Source organism: Borostomias antarcticus (genome assembly GCF_949987555.1).
Source record: "Borostomias antarcticus genome assembly, chromosome: 1".
In the NCBI taxonomy this organism is placed as follows: domain Eukaryota; kingdom Metazoa; phylum Chordata; class Actinopteri; order Stomiiformes; family Stomiidae; genus Borostomias; species Borostomias antarcticus.
Window position 1 is genome coordinate 51,615,775 of NC_140234.1, and position 17,817 is coordinate 51,633,591.

Here is a 17,817-nt window from a genome sequence, read left to right on the forward strand (position 1 = left end):
TGGTGCAGCGCGGAGGCAGAGGCAGGCAGGCGGTTCTCTGAGTGATTTGTTTCTACTTGGCGCTCTAGATGGAGAGAGCGCATGCACAATTCTGAGGAGATTGCTTCCTGATAGCTCGTGTGGATGGAATGAAACTGCGGATTTGAGGCGAATGCATTCTTCTTGGTCCAGGGAGAAGAATGAAGCGGGATTTTAACCGGGAAATATTATAATGGTTTTGTCTCTGGGTTGATTGATAGCCTAACCATTGTTGGGATTCTCTTCAATTAGGGTTACATTCCATTCATAGACTTGGCTTTTATGAGACGCAACTGGTTAAAGCATGGTTATTGCAGTTTTATTCAGAATTTGAAAACATCTGTTAAATGGTCAGAGAACGATACGAATATATTTACAAAGCCTAATTATGGTAATTTAGTGTAATACATTTATGGTCTAGTCTAAATAAAATCAAATTTTAACCTCAGTCTTTGGAATCGAAGAATGGCCATCAACACAGACACTGAGTTTGAAAAATCTACATTGGGTGAGAGTGGAGCGCAGCCTAACGAGTCCCAGGAGACAGAAAAACTTCTCAGTGCAGTGACCACCGAACCCGGTGGCAACGGAATGAAAATGTCCAGCTCCTTCACCGTCAACGTTGGGAGCGATAAGAACCTTGAGGCGGACCAGAATGGCCACAGTGTGCCCCTGCGGTCGGGCTCCGCGGGACAGCTGGGCGCTCCCCCCCTCTCCCCGTCCCGGGTCAGTTTGAGCCGCACTTCGTCCACCGGGAATGCTGCGGTTCAAGAGGCGCAAAAGCCAAAAGACTATCTCATACTCGTCATCATCTCCTGCTTCTGTCCGGTCTGGCCCGTCAGCATCGTCGCCTTGGTCTATTCAATTATGGTAAGTGGATATCATAGCCTAAAGTGGGCTCTAACACTACCATTTCCTCGTATTCGGGTATAGGCTTGGCTACTATCCAAAATGAAATCTGATTTTGCATTTCAAAATCCCCAGTCAGGCCACAATATACCCTTAAAGGTCCTGGACTTTTTGTCCCCTAATCTGTCATACCCCCCCCCCCCCTCCTCACACACACACACACACACACACAACCGCAAAAAAGAATAAAACAAAATAAATAAAAACTGTGTCTGCTGTGCGTAAATGTAGCCTAGTTTACAATAGCCAGTAACATTGTTAAAATTGGGAGAGCAACGTTGCTCGCATGTCCTGTAATTACAACATAAGCTAATAGTCAATAGTTTTCACCTGCCTATTCATATATTTGGAGAGAGCATCGGGGGTAGACCTATTCTGAACACAGAGATAACATCAGTTGCCATCTCATATTCTCGTTATGATGAAAAAATGTAGGCTAATGAGCTAGCCGACAATTGTCATCTTTACGCAAAGCATTTGGCGCATTTTACGCACCGATAGCTTGATCCGAACCGCTGGCTTGGGCGTGAAAAAACTAACCAGGCTATGTGACCCTCCTAACCTGGCATCAGACAGAATGTCAACTCGTTACACTCTGTCGACATCTTCAAGAATCAGTCAACTTCGGTGGAGTGGGTGGATTCGAATGTCCGGACCCAGGCTATGGCATTCCCACATCCCCCATAAATTATAACCTTACGCAAGCGAAGCATTTATTCGATGTTTGTCAATGATTTAGTTGGCAACTGGAGAGAGCCGCCCAGGGCCGGCCCTAGGATTCTGGTGGCCCTAAGCAAGATTTTTTTTGGTGGCCCCCCAAAATACTCCCAGCGCAACCACCAAACTAAACACATGCACGTACACACATAGAGATGGACAAGTGAATTAACAACAAAGCTCTTGCTTTATTTTAAAGTGATGATGAGTTCCCTGTGGACCACACCATCGTTCTCCACGAGGGGAGGTATAGCTAAAGAAGCCTAAAAGCCAGATTCAACAGGAGATTTGGATAGAGTGAAGTTGGGGAAGGAGGGAGGGGGAGGGGCCACAGGTGGATTGCATTCAACTGCATGTGGCTTATTATAAAATAATTCTGTTATGAGATCTTTTTGTTTTATTGCATATTAAATAAGAACGCCAGTTTTTGGATAGGGGATATATATATATATTTTCCTCCTGTGATGTGGCCCCCCCTAGTGGTTGTGGCCCTAAGCGACCGCTTATATTGCTTATAGCAGCGGCCGGCCCTGGAGCCGCCCATGTGAGGTGTGGTGACTTAACCTAATTGTGTAGGTCTAACATTGGTTTAAGTTGTGGCGAAGGCTAACTTAAGAGCACTTAAAATCAATATCGATTTATTTGAGATGAGGTTTGAGAATGGAACTGGCTGCAATCGATGGATCAAAACGAGGTTTTCGTTGACATACAGTCCAGGTTGATTCTACAGCTGTTCTCAGGTGTGGCGAAATTTGAAAGTAACCCGTGTATAGGGCTAATATGGATCCCCACTTGTTCCAGTTGAGGTGAGATTGCGAATTTGTCATGACAGCAGAAGCGATCAGTGTCAGTTTTATGATCAGTGTCAGTTTTATAACCAGCGCATGGTAATTTGAAGCCTGGCTGACCGAGATAATTGGCTCACAACTGGAATATGTTTAGAGAGGCTTGCAATAAAGTCCTGCAGTTTGTTGCCTGTGTGTGTGTGTGCGGTTACACTCACCCCTCAAAACTCACTCCACACCCCTGGGAATCTGTGTCATGTCACCATTGTAACCCATCTGTTTCAGCATGCCTGGGGCGGGATTAGAACCCAGGTCTCCTGCTTTGGGAGCGGACTTGCTGACAATTGGGCCAATAGGGAGGGACTGTCAGCGCTCCTTTGAGTAGTGTGTTTCACCGGCTACTCCACATTTCACTAGGTAACATGTGTGTGATATGTGACCACACAAGAGAGTTTATATCAACAGTTACTGTAGCTACTTCCAGGCACAAACATATAGCTTGTTCATGCGTAGTAAGAATGCTTTGCAGTGTATAGCCAGCAGTCTGCATACAGTACATGTCTGCACCCCTTCAGGACAGTTCTGTGTCCCTGGGGGCAAAGTAGTTCCTAGCCTCCAGCACCATATATGTGGTGTGTCCTCGTGTGCTGAGCTGTAGGCCGTCCACTGAAACACCCTGGAGGATGGGACGATTCCCATAGTAAGACCAGGGCTGAGTTTCCCAGAGGCATCGTAGCGCTACGTTCATCGTAAGCTACGGCGTTCATCGTAGCGCTACGATGCCTCTGGGAAACTCAGCCCAGATTATTATGCGCTGAGGAGATCGGCCCGAAATTAAAAGCAATGAGGGTGTTGGGGTTTGAGGGTGGAGATGGCTGGACCCAAAATGCAGACGGCAGGCAGGTTAAAAAACATACACATAGACAATGACAATGAACCAACAAGGACAAAGAAAAACATGAGGGCTTAAATACACAGAGAGAACAATCCAGGAACGAGGTGCAGGTGTGGAGACAAGACCAGGCACAGGTGTAGACACTCAGACAATCACCCAAGACACAGACTGTGAAGGGTACCAAACAGAAGACCGATACTGATGGTAGAGGGAAGTAGGATGCAGAGACTAGGGCTATGACTAGGCCTGGGACAGGGCTAGAACTAGGGTCTGGGAACTGGAGAGGGAAGACAGAGGAAGACCAGGCACTAGAGGAGGTACTGGAGTAGGGAGGGGCTAGAGCAGGGGACACTAGGGCCAACCTGAGGAGGAGCTAGCTGTGGCACTAGGAGGGACAAGCAGGGACTAGAACCAGGGGAGAAGGCTAGAGGGGACTACGTCTGGAGGGACACGAGTGGATAGGAAATGGAGTGGGACAAGTGGGGAACTGGTGACCAGAGCTGGGGCTGGGAGGACACAAACTAAACACAAGGACGACAGGACAACGAACACAAGACAACACACACAAGGAGGCAGAAACATAACAGTGATATAGTGCATGACAAATATGACATGGTGACAAGTGTGCCCAAAAGCCTCTGGGGGGAGTGGCAGGGAGAGCCGGGTGCGAGTCTCTGCGAGGAGGGGGAGGGCAGTGAGTTGCCGAGGACAGGCGCTCAGAGTCCAGAGGGGTCCAGGGGGCAGGAGTAAGTCAGTGCGAGGAGAGGGAGAGCCAAGAGTGGGGGGGAAGGGGCTCAGTGTCCAGGGGCAGTGGTCCAGGCCGGGAACAGGGGATGAGCAGGGCGAACCGGCCACGACCATAAGAGACGGGACCCCGAATCAAACGATAGCCTAGAACAAAATACATGTTTAATCTTCATTTTCTTCAATCTTCATTTTCTGTTAGTAATCTCACACGCATCTCTGTTTGAGATCAAATGCCCACCTTCCCATATAGCTTGTTAGCAACCCTGTTCTTTCCAGTACTTGCTAGCCTGGACACAAATGGCTGTTTTACATCACTGCTTTAGTCATTACTTGATTAACCTACTGTAGCAAAGCCTCAACCCCAAGCTAATGTCTGGGTTGGCTTCTTCTGGAGAAGACCATGCAAAAACGTTACAAAAACGTTACAATGAATCAATGGCAGTCTTCTCTAAGAATCTGACTGGATTTCCTGTCTTAGTGCCAGGCTGGTAATGATGTTGATGCCCCCAAGGGCTTCTCTCTCTCTCTCTCTCTCTCTCTCTCTCTCTATCTCTCTCTCTCTCTCTCTCTCTCTCTCTCTTTCTCTCCCCTCCCTCTCTCCCTCTACTGCAGCAAGGCCACAGCTCAGTAATCTACAGTCTGAAGAGATTTTTGTCCAGCTTTTGAACATGGAAAAAGAACAGAGCCCATGTGTCAAAGCTGTCCACTCAAGTCTTAAATCCTCTCTTGAGTGTTGCAGCATGCCAAGCCTACTGACAGCTTAGATGGTGCTGCATCTACTTCAGAAGTGGCAAATTTTGTCAATAGTTAACCTTAGCAATGACCCTCTCCGTCTTAAATCATATAGATTTACACACTGCAGGAAAATAGTGGTGAAAATGACCAAGGTACACAGAGGAGATCTGATAAGCAGATCAAATCCCCCAGTGATAACACACACCCAGGGAAGCACTAACTATCTGGCCAGGACAAGTCATCCTTACATCACTGCTCCACCACATCCCTCCCTACTGGAACCATAAACTGAGCTGCCTTTCATCACTGACACGGAGAGACAGAAAGATAGTGAGAGAGATCGAGATACTGTAGAGAGGGTGTGAGAGAGACAGAAAGAGAAAGAGAGACCAAGAGAGGGAGTGCTAGAAAGCATGAGAGAGAGAGAGAGAGAGAGAGAGAGAGAGCAAGGTGAAGGAGAAAGAGAGGGAGTGACAGAGGGGGAAACCAGAGCTGCCCACTAACTCGATAGAAGGCGAGAGAAGTCAATTTAGCTTTTCTACAGAAGGCAGGCTGAAGCTGTTAGCCAGAGCTACGCTGCGCTCATCCAGGCTGTCCTGAGGGCATGTGGGATGGGTCACAACATTACTTGCTGCAGCGGTGGATGGGTACACTGCAAACTGACGTTTCTGCTACAGATTAAAACAAATAGATTGCAGGGTAGAGCAGAGACTAACCTGATCCTCAGTCTAGGAGTGTTTATGAGACCAACAACACTAGACTTAAACACCCACCCGGCCACTCCCAATCTGAGAACCCAACCTACAGTGCACTTCTGTGAATGGTCTTGTAGTTCATAGTTTGAGTCGAGCACAGCTCACAATTCCTCCCTTTTTCTCCCTTACCTTCACAACCTCCTACACAGTCCGCTACTGTACGTGGCGTCAGACTAGCGCAGGCAGCCCACCTGTGCAGCAGTCTGTGATCCAGTAGAAGGAGCAGCGTTGAGACAGGCTGGTGGCGGTGAGGTTTTGCGGCTGGGAGACGCAGAACATGATGTGGAGTCAATTATGGGGAGTGGGGAGGCCCTGCAATAGGCTTTTATTGGCCGGGCCAGGCTCTCTGTGTAATGGGCAGGCCCAGACTGCAGTGCTGTTACCGCACGCTCGGCAGATTTGCCTGTGAAATATGGGCCGGCGTGCTGCTGCGAATGGATGGATTTTTCTTTGTGTGTGTGTGTGTGTGTGTGTGTGTGTGGGTATGTGGGGTAAATGGCTTCTTATTAGCAATCTTCTGCTACAAATAGGGAAGAGTGCTTGATAGATTTTGCAGCAAATTTGTCATCTGAAAGCTAGGATAAGAGACCTAAATGTACTGGTATGGTGTTGTGTGATGTGGTATGGTATGGTAATATATGGTATGGTATGGTCACTATGGTGTGGTATGGTAATGTAATATGGTATGGCAATGTACAGCTTACGGTATTGTATGGAATGGTAATCTATATGGTAGGGTAATGTACTGTATACAGTATGGTATGGTTTGATATGCTGTGGTGTGGTAGGGTATACTATGGTATGGTGTTATTTGGTTCATACCATACCGTACTGTATGGTATGGTGTGATATTGTGTGGTATGGTATGGTGTGATATAGTATGGTATGGTGTGGTATGGTGTGATATGGTGTGGTACAGTATGGTATGATATAGTATGGTATGGGGTGGTACGGTGTGGTGTGGTATGATGTGGTATGATATAGTATGGTGTGGTATGGTACAGTATGGTATGGTATCATATGGTAATGTATATGGTACAGTAGGGTAATGTATGTATTGTATGGAATGGTAGTCTATATACAGTATGGTAATGTATATGGTATGGTGTGATATGGTGTGGAATTGTATGGTAATGTACATGCTATGTTAATGTATATGGTATGGTAATGCATATGGTATGGTGTGTTGGTGTGGTGGTGTGGAATGGTATGGTGTGCTATGAGACAGGATAGACATTGCGAATTTCAAATTATCAACAGGATGACAGTTCAGATGTGGAAACAAGGTTTTACTTGCATATAGCAAAAAAGGTCTTATTAGCTCATTGAACTGATGCATAAAAATGGTCATAGCTTTGGCAGAAATCTAACAATTACTACTAGCCTACTTCCTTCATTCCTCCATGCAGCCCCTGAACACTCACCCTTCAGTGACAAGTAAGTCCTTCACAATTTACATCCTACAGTTCCACCACGGACGGTTTCAATCATGTTACAACACCGCTCAATACCATGCTGCACCATATCTCAATCTGAAAATGATGACAGTGCATTTATTGATATTCCCTGTCACAAGCAGGGTAATTAGCTGATATAAATCATAATAAACATCTATTTAGCATTGAAAATAGAATATCAAGGATTACAATAGTATAGACTTTCATTCGTCCTGAAGGAAATTACTTGGCAGCACAGCAGTGCATAACATTGTTTGACAGACAACATTCATAAGGTTATGAATAGCCTAATCTAGACACTATATCTCTAATTGTAAATTTTTATTTTGGTTTCATCAACTCTTTCAATCAGGCATATTGTGAGAGTCATAGCTACGACAAGTCTTACAATGCATAATCTTTAACTTTATAATGCAATGCAGTGCAGTGGTGTTGCAGAAGTCAATCTTCATCCTGTCTATATCAGAGCCCTCAATCACGTTCATTCTTTCCATCTAGACATTGGCATACCCACCTGGGCACTCGCACTGCCCATGCAAACTCACAGAGCCCTCTCCAGCCTCTCCCTCTACACTGACTAGCTGCAGTACTGTTATGCTGTGGTACAGCCTGGCCTCGTTCACCTTGTGTCCTGTAGTCTTATCCAAGATTTCCACAGATGGACTAATGTACTGTACGCACTGTCCACCAATCCTACCTCTTCTCCTGATGACTCTAGCATCTAGCATGCAGTAGACCAGGCAGCTACTGTATGGATCTGGACAGGCATGGCACTCCATTGAAATATCTCAACATCGGCTGATTGGTGTGTCTAGATTTGCAGCTGAGCAGAACTAGGGCTTTCCTACCCCTGTTCTAGCTGAAGACACTGGCACATACACACATACACACACAAGCACACAACCCCTCTTTATGTTGTACAGTAGCTTTCTGCCCTCCAGGCTCACAGAAGCCATGTTCTTCATTATTAATGACTGGGGGCTGGATGGAGAGAGCACTTAGAGACTTACAGTACAGCTCTCCCTCGCCTCCTCCCTGACTCCCTCTCTCCCTGACTCCCTGACTCCCTCCCTCCCTCCCTCCCTCTCTCTCTCTCTCTCTCATGCTTCACCCTCATCCCTGTGGGAACATCCGCTAGGATGGGGATGGGGGACCAGTGTGTGTGTGTATGTGTGTGTGTGTGTGTGTGTGTGTGTTTGTGAGCTTGTTGGGGCAGACAAGCACAATGGCAGACAAGAGCCTTGCTTCACTGCACCGGTAGAATGTTACATTCATAAGTAAAATACCAGCAGACCTCCCTCTCTCTCAGTGAGGATCAATACTGCCATTCATCACCCACAAGGAAGGCTCCCTCCCACTAAGGCACAGCTATATACACACATACACACACACACACACACACACACACACACACACACACACACACAGAGAGAGACATATACACACAGACAGACAGACACACACACACACACACACACACTCACACAGAGAGAGACACATACATACACACAGACAGACAGACAGACAGACAGACAGACAGACAGACAGACAGACAGACAGACAGACACACACACACACACACACACACACACACACACAACACACTCCAACAAACGGCTAAGTTATTTTCTCAACTATTTTCTCATTCTTGGAAGTACACTCCAAGTTCAGAAGTGTGCTGTGAAGGACAAGGCTGGGTAACAGAGTACCCTGGGGAGCGGATGCCATCTGACTAGGCTGTGATTCTGAAGGGGTTCCCAATTCCCATTGATTGAAAGTGCTGATACGGCTTCTCTCTGTGATTGGAGTTCAGATCAATGCAGGCCTCTGCTGCCTGGGACACACTTTATACCTCTGCTAAGATATCACTCTCTGCCTGCAGTATTGGAACTGAGTGGCTGTGTGTGTGTGTGTGTGTGTGTGTGTGTGTGTGTGTGTGTGTGTGTGTGTGTGTGTGTGAGTGTGTGTGTGTGTGTGAGAGAGAGAGAGAGAGAGAGACATAAGAGGTGGAGAGAGGAAGAGAAAGAAAGAGAGATAGATAGATAGAGAGAGAGAACTGATAAGAGGGTGTTATTCCATCAAGATATAAATCTATCTTGTCCCACTCTACACAACCTGACAAAACATTTGTTTGGTTGGAAAGCACACCTGTACAGAGCATGACTTCATCAGTCTCTCAGGAGCACGTCTGACCCTGGAAGACCTCGCTGCACCACACGGCATGGAGACAGAGAGGCTCATGGGAGGGCAGGTGGGTGGGAGGTAGGGAGGAAGGGAGGTGGAGGGAGGCCAGGAGAGGAGAGTGGAGGAGGGAGAGGGGGATGTTAACTCAAACCAAGCCATGAATTATCAATGTACTTTAACCTTACAGCTGTATGTTGGACTCAGTATGCTGTATACAGCATGAAATGCATGGTACATCGGGTTTTAGGCTAAAGATAAAAGGTTATTGTTACGGTTCTTTGTCCAGATTTATCTCTACAATGAGATGACAGTTTATTAATCTCTAAAATAATAGTAAGGTTATGGTTGTTATTCTTCTCCACCACCTGCTTGTAAACTAACACCTACTGTTAGTAGAAGCTTTGAATATCAATGAGAGAAGTGCATACAGTATGCATGCACAACTTTAACTCCAACTGCCAAATGTAAATCACAATCAATGTCCCTGCTTTGCTAGCATTGAGTTATTATATCTCCAATATACTTATAGCATAGTTTTTTTTTACTGGAAAATATAAGAACTGAGAGGTATCAAGGAAATTAATAATCCTATTACTATTTCTATCACATCATATTTTCTCTTGTAATACAGCAGACATTGCTAAAGTGCTGATCAAACCATTTGATATCGTAACAGCAAATTGAATTCCAAGTCAATCTAGTCATGTTGAGATTATTTATTGGTAGGGCAGCGTTCTAAAAGGGTCCACAGCTCACAAGGGACAGTTCAGCACCATGGACAGCACCCATTCAGCCTGAAGCTTTACATATTTTTTCAGTAACATCTTTTTAAACATTTTTTACTAAGACTTTTTTTTTAACTGAGCGAGTGTTATTAAAGCAGAGGTTGGCCAAAGATGGTGTCTGAGGATGTGTGTTTTCTTGTCCTCTGAGATGCCAGTTAACTAGAGATGGTCTGCTGCTATTGATCTATTTAATGCAGTGTGTCTGCGTGTGTGTGTTTGCATGTGTGTGTGTGTTTGTGTGTGTTGAGGCAGCAGCACCCTGGAGAGCACTGAGGGGTTAATGGGAAAATGTGGTGTACTAGGGAACACTGGGTAATGGGAAGAAAGTGACATCATTGTGGTGTGATTTCTCTTTCTGTTAACTCTCGGTCAAGACAGCAACACATACAGTACCCTTGGGATCTCCTGTGATCAGATACAGCTGTATGTTGGACTCAGTATGCTGTATACAGCATGAAATGCATGGTACATCGGGTTTTAGGCTAAAGATAAAAGGTTATTGTTACGGTTCTTTGTCCAGATTTATCTCTACAATGAGATGACAGTTTATTAATCTCTAAAATAATAGTAAGGTTATGGTTGTTATTCTTCTCCACCACCTGCTTGTAAACTAACACCTACTGTTAGTAGAAGCTTTGAATATCAATGAGAGAAGTGCATACAGTATGCATGCACAACTTTAACTCCAACTGCCAAATGTAAATCACAATCAATGTCCCTGCTTTGCTAGCATTGAGTTATTATATCTCCAATATACTTATAGCATAGTTTTTTTTTACTGGAAAATATAAGAACTGAGAGGTATCAAGGAAATTAATAATCCTATTACTATTTCTATCACATCATATTTTCTCTTGTAATACAGCAGACATTGCTAAAGTGCTGATCAAACCATTTGATATCGTAACAGCAAATTGAATTCCAAGTCAATCTAGTCATGTTGAGATTATTTATTGGTAGGGCAGCGTTCTAAAAGGGTCCACAGCTCACAAGGGACAGTTCAGCACCATGGACAGCACCCATTCAGCCTGAAGCTTTACATATTTTTTCAGTAACATCTTTTTAAACATTTTTTACTAAGACTTTTTTTTTAACTGAGCGAGTGTTATTAAAGCAGAGGTTGGCCAAAGATGGTGTCTGAGGATGTGTGTTTTCTTGTCCTCTGAGATGCCAGTTAACTAGAGATGGTCTGCTGCTATTGATCTATTTAATGCAGTGTGTCTGCGTGTGTGTGTTTGCATGTGTGTGTGTGTTTGTGTGTGTTGAGGCAGCAGCACCCTGGAGAGCACTGAGGGGTTAATGGGAAAATGTGGTGTACTAGGGAACACTGGGTAATGGGAAGAAAGTGACATCATTGTGGTGTGATTTCTCTTTCTGTTAACTCTCGGTCAAGACAGCAACACATACAGTACCCTTGGGATCTCCTGTGATCAGATACAGCCCAACCCGCGCACACAACACACACACACACACAAACAAACACACACACAGACACACCATTCCCTTCGGTCCATCAAGCTGTCTCTACAGTTCATGATGTATGCCCCTCCATCAATTGGGAGCTGTCACACCTGAATAAAAGAGACAGGCTGTCATTGAAGATTAATGGCGTTTCATCTAGTTCATGTTCTTGTGTCTTTTGTCTGGTGTGTGTTCAGTATGCTACAATGCATGTACTCTCCCCATTAAAATGCTTCTCTGTCTTAATGGATTTCCAGCTGCTAAATATTTCACAATGAAACACTCAGCCAAAGGAGCGGCAGATTGAATCAAGTTCCTGGCTGCGTTCTTGACAGGATGTTCCAGGAGGTTGTTTGTCGTTGAATCATTTTTCTTTGTGACTCCGGTCTTCTTCACTATGTTAGGGTTTAAAGCACTAGAACTGTTTTCTTTTGTGTCTATGTGTGTGCGTGTGTGAGAGGGGGGGGGGGGGGGGGGGGTTGGGAGGACTACGTGAAGATTCAACCAAGTGATTTGATGAGATCATTATTAAAGTTCACGGTTGAAGTCATACTTGTGGTTATTAAACCATATGTGTGTGTGTGTGTATGTGTGTGTGTGCCCTCTCTAGTCCAGAAACAGTCTGCAGTCAGGGGACATGGACGGGGCCAAGAGGCTGGGTCGGCTGGCTCGCCTGCTCAGTATTGTGTCCATCGTCCTGGGTCTGCTCATCATCATCGTCTACGTGGTGGTCCACGGTATGTACCCCCCACCACACACACACACACACACACACACACACACACACACACACACACACACACACACACACACCTCTGGAAAGATCACATTCTCATCACGCCCATGTGAACATAAATACAACTAAAACACACACTGCTTGGAAATTCAGATATGATATACGACACCAGCTTACACCCGCAAGAGTGTGTGTGTACAAAGTCAGCAGATTTCTGAACAGTGTGTGTGGATTGATTAAACACTGCAGCTCCAGAAGCTGGCAGAGAGTACGGCACAGAAACTCCCCCTTGCTGCTCAAGGCCATTTTGCATTTGGTGCAACACTCGCTGCTTTACTGTTGAAGTGACTAGACCCTCTCTCTATTTCTCTCTCCCTCCCTCCTCTCCCCCTTTCTCTCTCTTTCTCTCTCCTCTACCCAACAGTGACTGGTAAATAGCTCTGAAGATAAGCTGCAAACCTTGAAGATAATAACAAAACAAACCCAGGATGCCACCTGGGAAATCAAGCGAATCTGTCCATCCCAAAACAAAACAAAAGAAGCAACCATCATCTGTACCACATTGTAACTAGATGAAGCCCTTCTGAGAAACACAGAGTAAAAAATAAACACATTTAAAGATTAGGTGCAGTAGCAAACCAATAAGCAAGATATAAAAAAAAAAAAAGATCCAAGAAATGCATGCATTAGATTCCAGTACATTTGCTTGATGAACAAATAGAAGAAAACTATGATATAAATAAATGTTTTAAAATATGGAAGTGGTGATGTGCACCCGGCTCTCTCTCTCTGGACTGACTGACTGACTGAGGGAGAAGGAGAGGATGACCAGCTGAAAGAATCCCAACAGAGTGATGGAAAAAAGACTCACTTTTCTGTATCAAGAGCGGAGAGCTTCAAATTTGGGACAACATTCAGACAGCTATATTGTAACCTTAATATACTCCTGGTTGACTTTCTTGCATTCAAAACATACAGTACAACTATACAGATTTGCAAAATGAATATATAGATATATACATGTACATTTTATAAAAGGTTTGTATGCTGGGTTGAGCTGGATTTATTGAGACTGGTACTGTACAAGATGGCTACATTTTAGTTATCAAGAGTGACTGTTGACTTGTTTGGTTTTCATAGAGGATGACATGTTGGGACAGGACAGGAAACACAATTCTGATGTATGAACCTTTTGTTGCTTATTTTGTAGATTTTTTGAAAAAGAAAAACGCAAAAAAGAGACCACCTGCATGCCTGTCTTGAATGTAGAGTGCCAATCTCTTTTTAGTTGGGTTGTAAACCATCTTAACCTGTTTGTTTTGCAAAAGAGTTGAGCTGAGACAGTGGAAGAATGAGTTGTACATATTGTGGGAGACCAGTTTCTTAGTTTGTCTATGGTGTGACCTGACCTTGTCCCCCACCCCCTTGCCTTGCTGTGGGAGGAGCCTGACTATACGGATGCGCATGCCATATTACCTGGACTGTTCATTTAAATGGTTGCACTGAATGTCTTTTATACTAGAGACCAATAGCTTCACTCCATTTCCTCCACAGTGCCCTCCCTACCGACTCCTCCCCTATCGGTATGATATGTATTTATATGAACATATATATGCAATATATAGCCTAGGCATGCTATGGGGCAAACAGTACACAGATTTTTCTTATGTCACTGTAATGATCCTCTTATGTTAAAGGAACATTGCTTTAAACTGCTTTGACAGCAGCTGTAGCATCTCTGTTAGGCGCGCCAGTTTGTCTGCATTTGTTCCCACGTCATCTGAGCAGGAAGTCACGTTCAGCTACTGACACACTCCACAAGTGTATTGTGAGGTTGTAATATCACTGATAAACATAGAACTCACTAACACTATCATTAGCTATACATAATAATTCGTAACATTCATTTGGACACACCTTCATTCATAGTTAAGTTAGACCCTTTTTCATATCGAGATCTCTCCTCAGTCAAATTTTTTATCATTAACATTTCTATATGTAGGCTAGTTGTCTTGTTAAGGGCTTGTAGAAAAGTGATAAGAAGAAGACCAAAGAGAGAGAATAACAAACTATATTCTAGCATGATAAAGATCAAGATTGGACATGAATGAGAATAATATCTCCCACCTATTTTATAGCACTTGCCTAGTCTAGTTTGACAGTTAATTTGAGTTGGTAATACAATGAATATAAATTGAATCCAAGGATCAAGTTGTAGTTGTAACATGTATTTTAGTCTCCTACTACCCCTATTAGTATGTAAATCACTTGACTACCACTACTGGGGTGTATTGACAAACCCTTCACTAACTACTAAGTCACAAAAGCTGAAATCCAAAGATTCCTCTCATGACGTCTTCTTCAATCATACCTCATGCATTTTTATAATTCTCAATCGACCATGTTACAGTAGAGTCAGTTATACTGTCGGTAACTTTTTCTGTGTGCCTCCCTGTGAATTTAACTGTAATGAGGAACACAGTACACAGGCACAGTAGCCTACCTGGATGAAGCTACAGAGTTTTACTTCACTGGGCATATGGACTAAAAACCTAAATACATCATTCACTGTCTGAAGGTAGTTTACTATTCCTCCCTGGGCATGTGCTGTTTACAGCAGCTAAAGCCTGGAAATGTCCAACATCCTCGAGGGCTTTTTGAAATGTGACTTTGGGCGGAGGAAGTTAACATCAGCATTTATTTTAACCTTAGAGCAAAGCAAGTGAGATTCCCTTGTGCCCAAAGTGAAAGCTATGACAAGTTTTTTTTGAAGACAAGAATATTGCTTTACACGTTTCACACATATCCATTGCATATTCAACCGTATATAGAGGTTAATTCTGCACTGTATTTCTGTCTAGGCCTCTATATCCCTGTCTACTGTCTTGAGCGAGATGCACAAGTGCTGTTCCGTGTCTGTAAAACAGTGACTCTTTAATTCATGTCTAATTTTTTTTTTACTGCCTTTCATAATTTCCCCTTTGGACATGTATACTCCGATTTTCCATCTCCTCCTCGTGTACATTTTGCATGTCTGGAATAAATGTTACATGCATGGTCTATGGGTTGTTGTTGAGGGATTGATTGATTGATTGATTGATGTTCTGTGTGTGTGTGTGTGTGTGGGGGGGGGGGGGTTATAAATGGCCAGTGAGGCAGACGGGAGTGTTTAGGAGGTTAAGTGGTGCGAGGAGGGCAGGCAGCCTGCCTCTTAGCCTAGTCTCTGCTGAGGGGCAGCTTTATCACAGGTCCTGTATCAGGCTGAAGGTTAGACTTTGTGCAGCCTCACACACACAGCAGATTCTAACACACTCGTCTGAGAGCACACTTACACAGCCCCTCTCATTCTAGCACAGACACACCCACACTGCCCCACCCCACACAAAGCCCCTCCTTTTCCCTTGCCCTCTCTCTCTCTCACACACACACACAACTCCATTTTTCATGCTCTTGGCAGCTACTGTAGTGAATAATGTATGGGCCTGGAAATGGCAGATCTACTAGAAGATTCTGCACTTCAGCCTGAAGCCTCACCTGACTGCACAGCCAAGGCCCCGCAACAGCGCGCGCACGCACGCACGCACACAAATAAACAGTACCACTCCAACACACAAACAAACGGACACATAATACACCGACAAATGAAACAGATGTTCAGCAGTTTCTCCCTCCCGATTTAGCCCAAAATTCAAACTTTCGTGTCTAAATGTCTAAATACTGTACCTGGAAAAGTCCAAATGCATGGACAAAACATATAGCAATAAACATTTATGTGTGCATTTTAAATGTATTATTCCGGGGGTACGTTTGATATGGTGGAACTCCTGATGTAGGCTACGATACACTGGCTTTGTCTCCACCGGGGTTCCCTTCCCAGGAAAGCAGCGTCTTCTCCTGTACGACACACCCCTCAATTGAGCAAAATTATACGCTTATATAATCATAGTTTTAAATAAGTTTCACAAATTTTTGCCAAGTGTGTTTGTCAATGGCGTTACAGAACAATTATGTCCGAATGTAGTGCAGGAACCTGTTCTGTCTGTTATTGCAGTGGACTTACTGTATGCCCCGCAGGCCTTTCAGAGACCAGACTTGACTGTCCTTAGTATGCTGAGGGAGAACTGAATCACACGGGACCAACACGGCGCTTAGTTCCACATGGATGGTCCTCAACCCAGACAGCGAGGCCTGAAATATTCAACAGCTCGGCATCACAGCTCCACAACAGTGGTGTCTACTGACTAAAATGTGCACTTTGCCAGCATTCAGTATCAAAGGAAACCAAGAGGATATGATTCTAGCTAAAACTAGCAGTAAAATGATTAATGAGTTACTTTGTGTGATGGAGTAATTTAAAACTCAGTGACAAGGTGACAGGAGAATGATGACAGCTTCCTGTGGAGTCCTGGGGGGATACCGTCACCTAGAATGCTGCATTGACACTTCCTGGAGCAAGGCTGTCTTTCTCTCCTATTACACTCTCTCTCTCTCTCAAAGACGCACCTACCCCACCCTCCTCGACTCTCTCCAGCACACACATCCGTTTGACTTATGTATTAACTAATATGTAATAACCACTTTCAATTTTCATTAAAATCCTTCATGATGTCCAAAGCTTGTTGTGTAAAAAGGATGTGTAGCTGTACCGGCCATCACTGCTATGGACGGACCGTCAGGACAATAGGGTTTGTTGCGCTAACAAGCTGTGACCCACACAGTGTCCCAGGCAGACACACGAGCCTGTTCAATGCTTCAAACAGGAGGGCTGTGAGAGTCAGGGTGTAGGGACCAGCTCAGAATAATCAGGTCAGAATGCACTATGGCACAATCCTGACAAGTCCAGCCCATTAGAACATATCCAAACAGCCCATTAGAATGTGGAAGTGGAGAGATGCAACTCCACAGACTGACCCACTCAAATCAAGGAAAGCCTGACTTCTAAGATGGACAGACCCGAAGGACCCAGGTACTGTCGTCTCACAGGGAAAATAAGCAGAGAACTAAGGTATACAGTATTCTGTGCTGAGATACAACAAATCACCCGTGGCCATGGGGGCTACAAACTGTATCTCGTCCATGAGTCGAACTCCTCGCCAGCGTCAAGGTTTGCATGGCCAAACTGAGCATAGTGACCAAAACAGGAACATTTCAAGAGACTGCGGTCAGTCGTCACCTTCATTTCATGTTCTCAGAGCTGTCTTTTCTTTGTGACTGAAACAAAATGGAAGAAAATTGCCAAACAAACCCAAATGATCTGGGGCCATGGTGAACATACAGTAAATTTCTTTGACTTCTTTCATTACAGTTGTACAACAGCACATTGATGTTCCTCACAGCTCCAGCGGTCCTTAGTCCCGGGGTCTCTGTCTGAGCCCCCGGGTTCTGTGGTTAGCTCCGACCCACTGCTCCCACCTCAGAGACGTGCTCCTTAGTTCACACACTCAGTGTTCAGCCTCTTACAGTCACGCTCCACTTCACTATCCACGTCTTCCAGGCTGACAGGGCCGGCCCAGAGGGAGGCCTGATGGTATGACCTAGAACAGTCTCGCCCCGCCACCCACAACACTTCCAGCATCCCCTGGTAGATTTGACAGGTGTGGATAGGTGTAAGCCAATACAAAAGGTCCTGGTAG

General features: G+C 44.7%; 1 protein-coding gene across 1 annotated transcript; it reads left to right on the forward strand.

Annotated features, from left to right (window-relative positions):
- Positions 1–483: 483 nt before the first annotated feature.
- On the forward strand, positions 484–17,717 carry trarg1a (trafficking regulator of GLUT4 (SLC2A4) 1a; the record flags this gene model as incomplete). Its single annotated transcript, XM_084436271.1, has 3 exons — positions 484–888; positions 12,059–12,185; positions 17,602–17,717. 3 exons carry the CDS (start codon positions 484–486, stop codon positions 17,715–17,717), a joined length of 648 nt encoding a protein of 215 aa, XP_084292397.1.
- Positions 17,718–17,817: the final 100 nt, after the last annotated feature.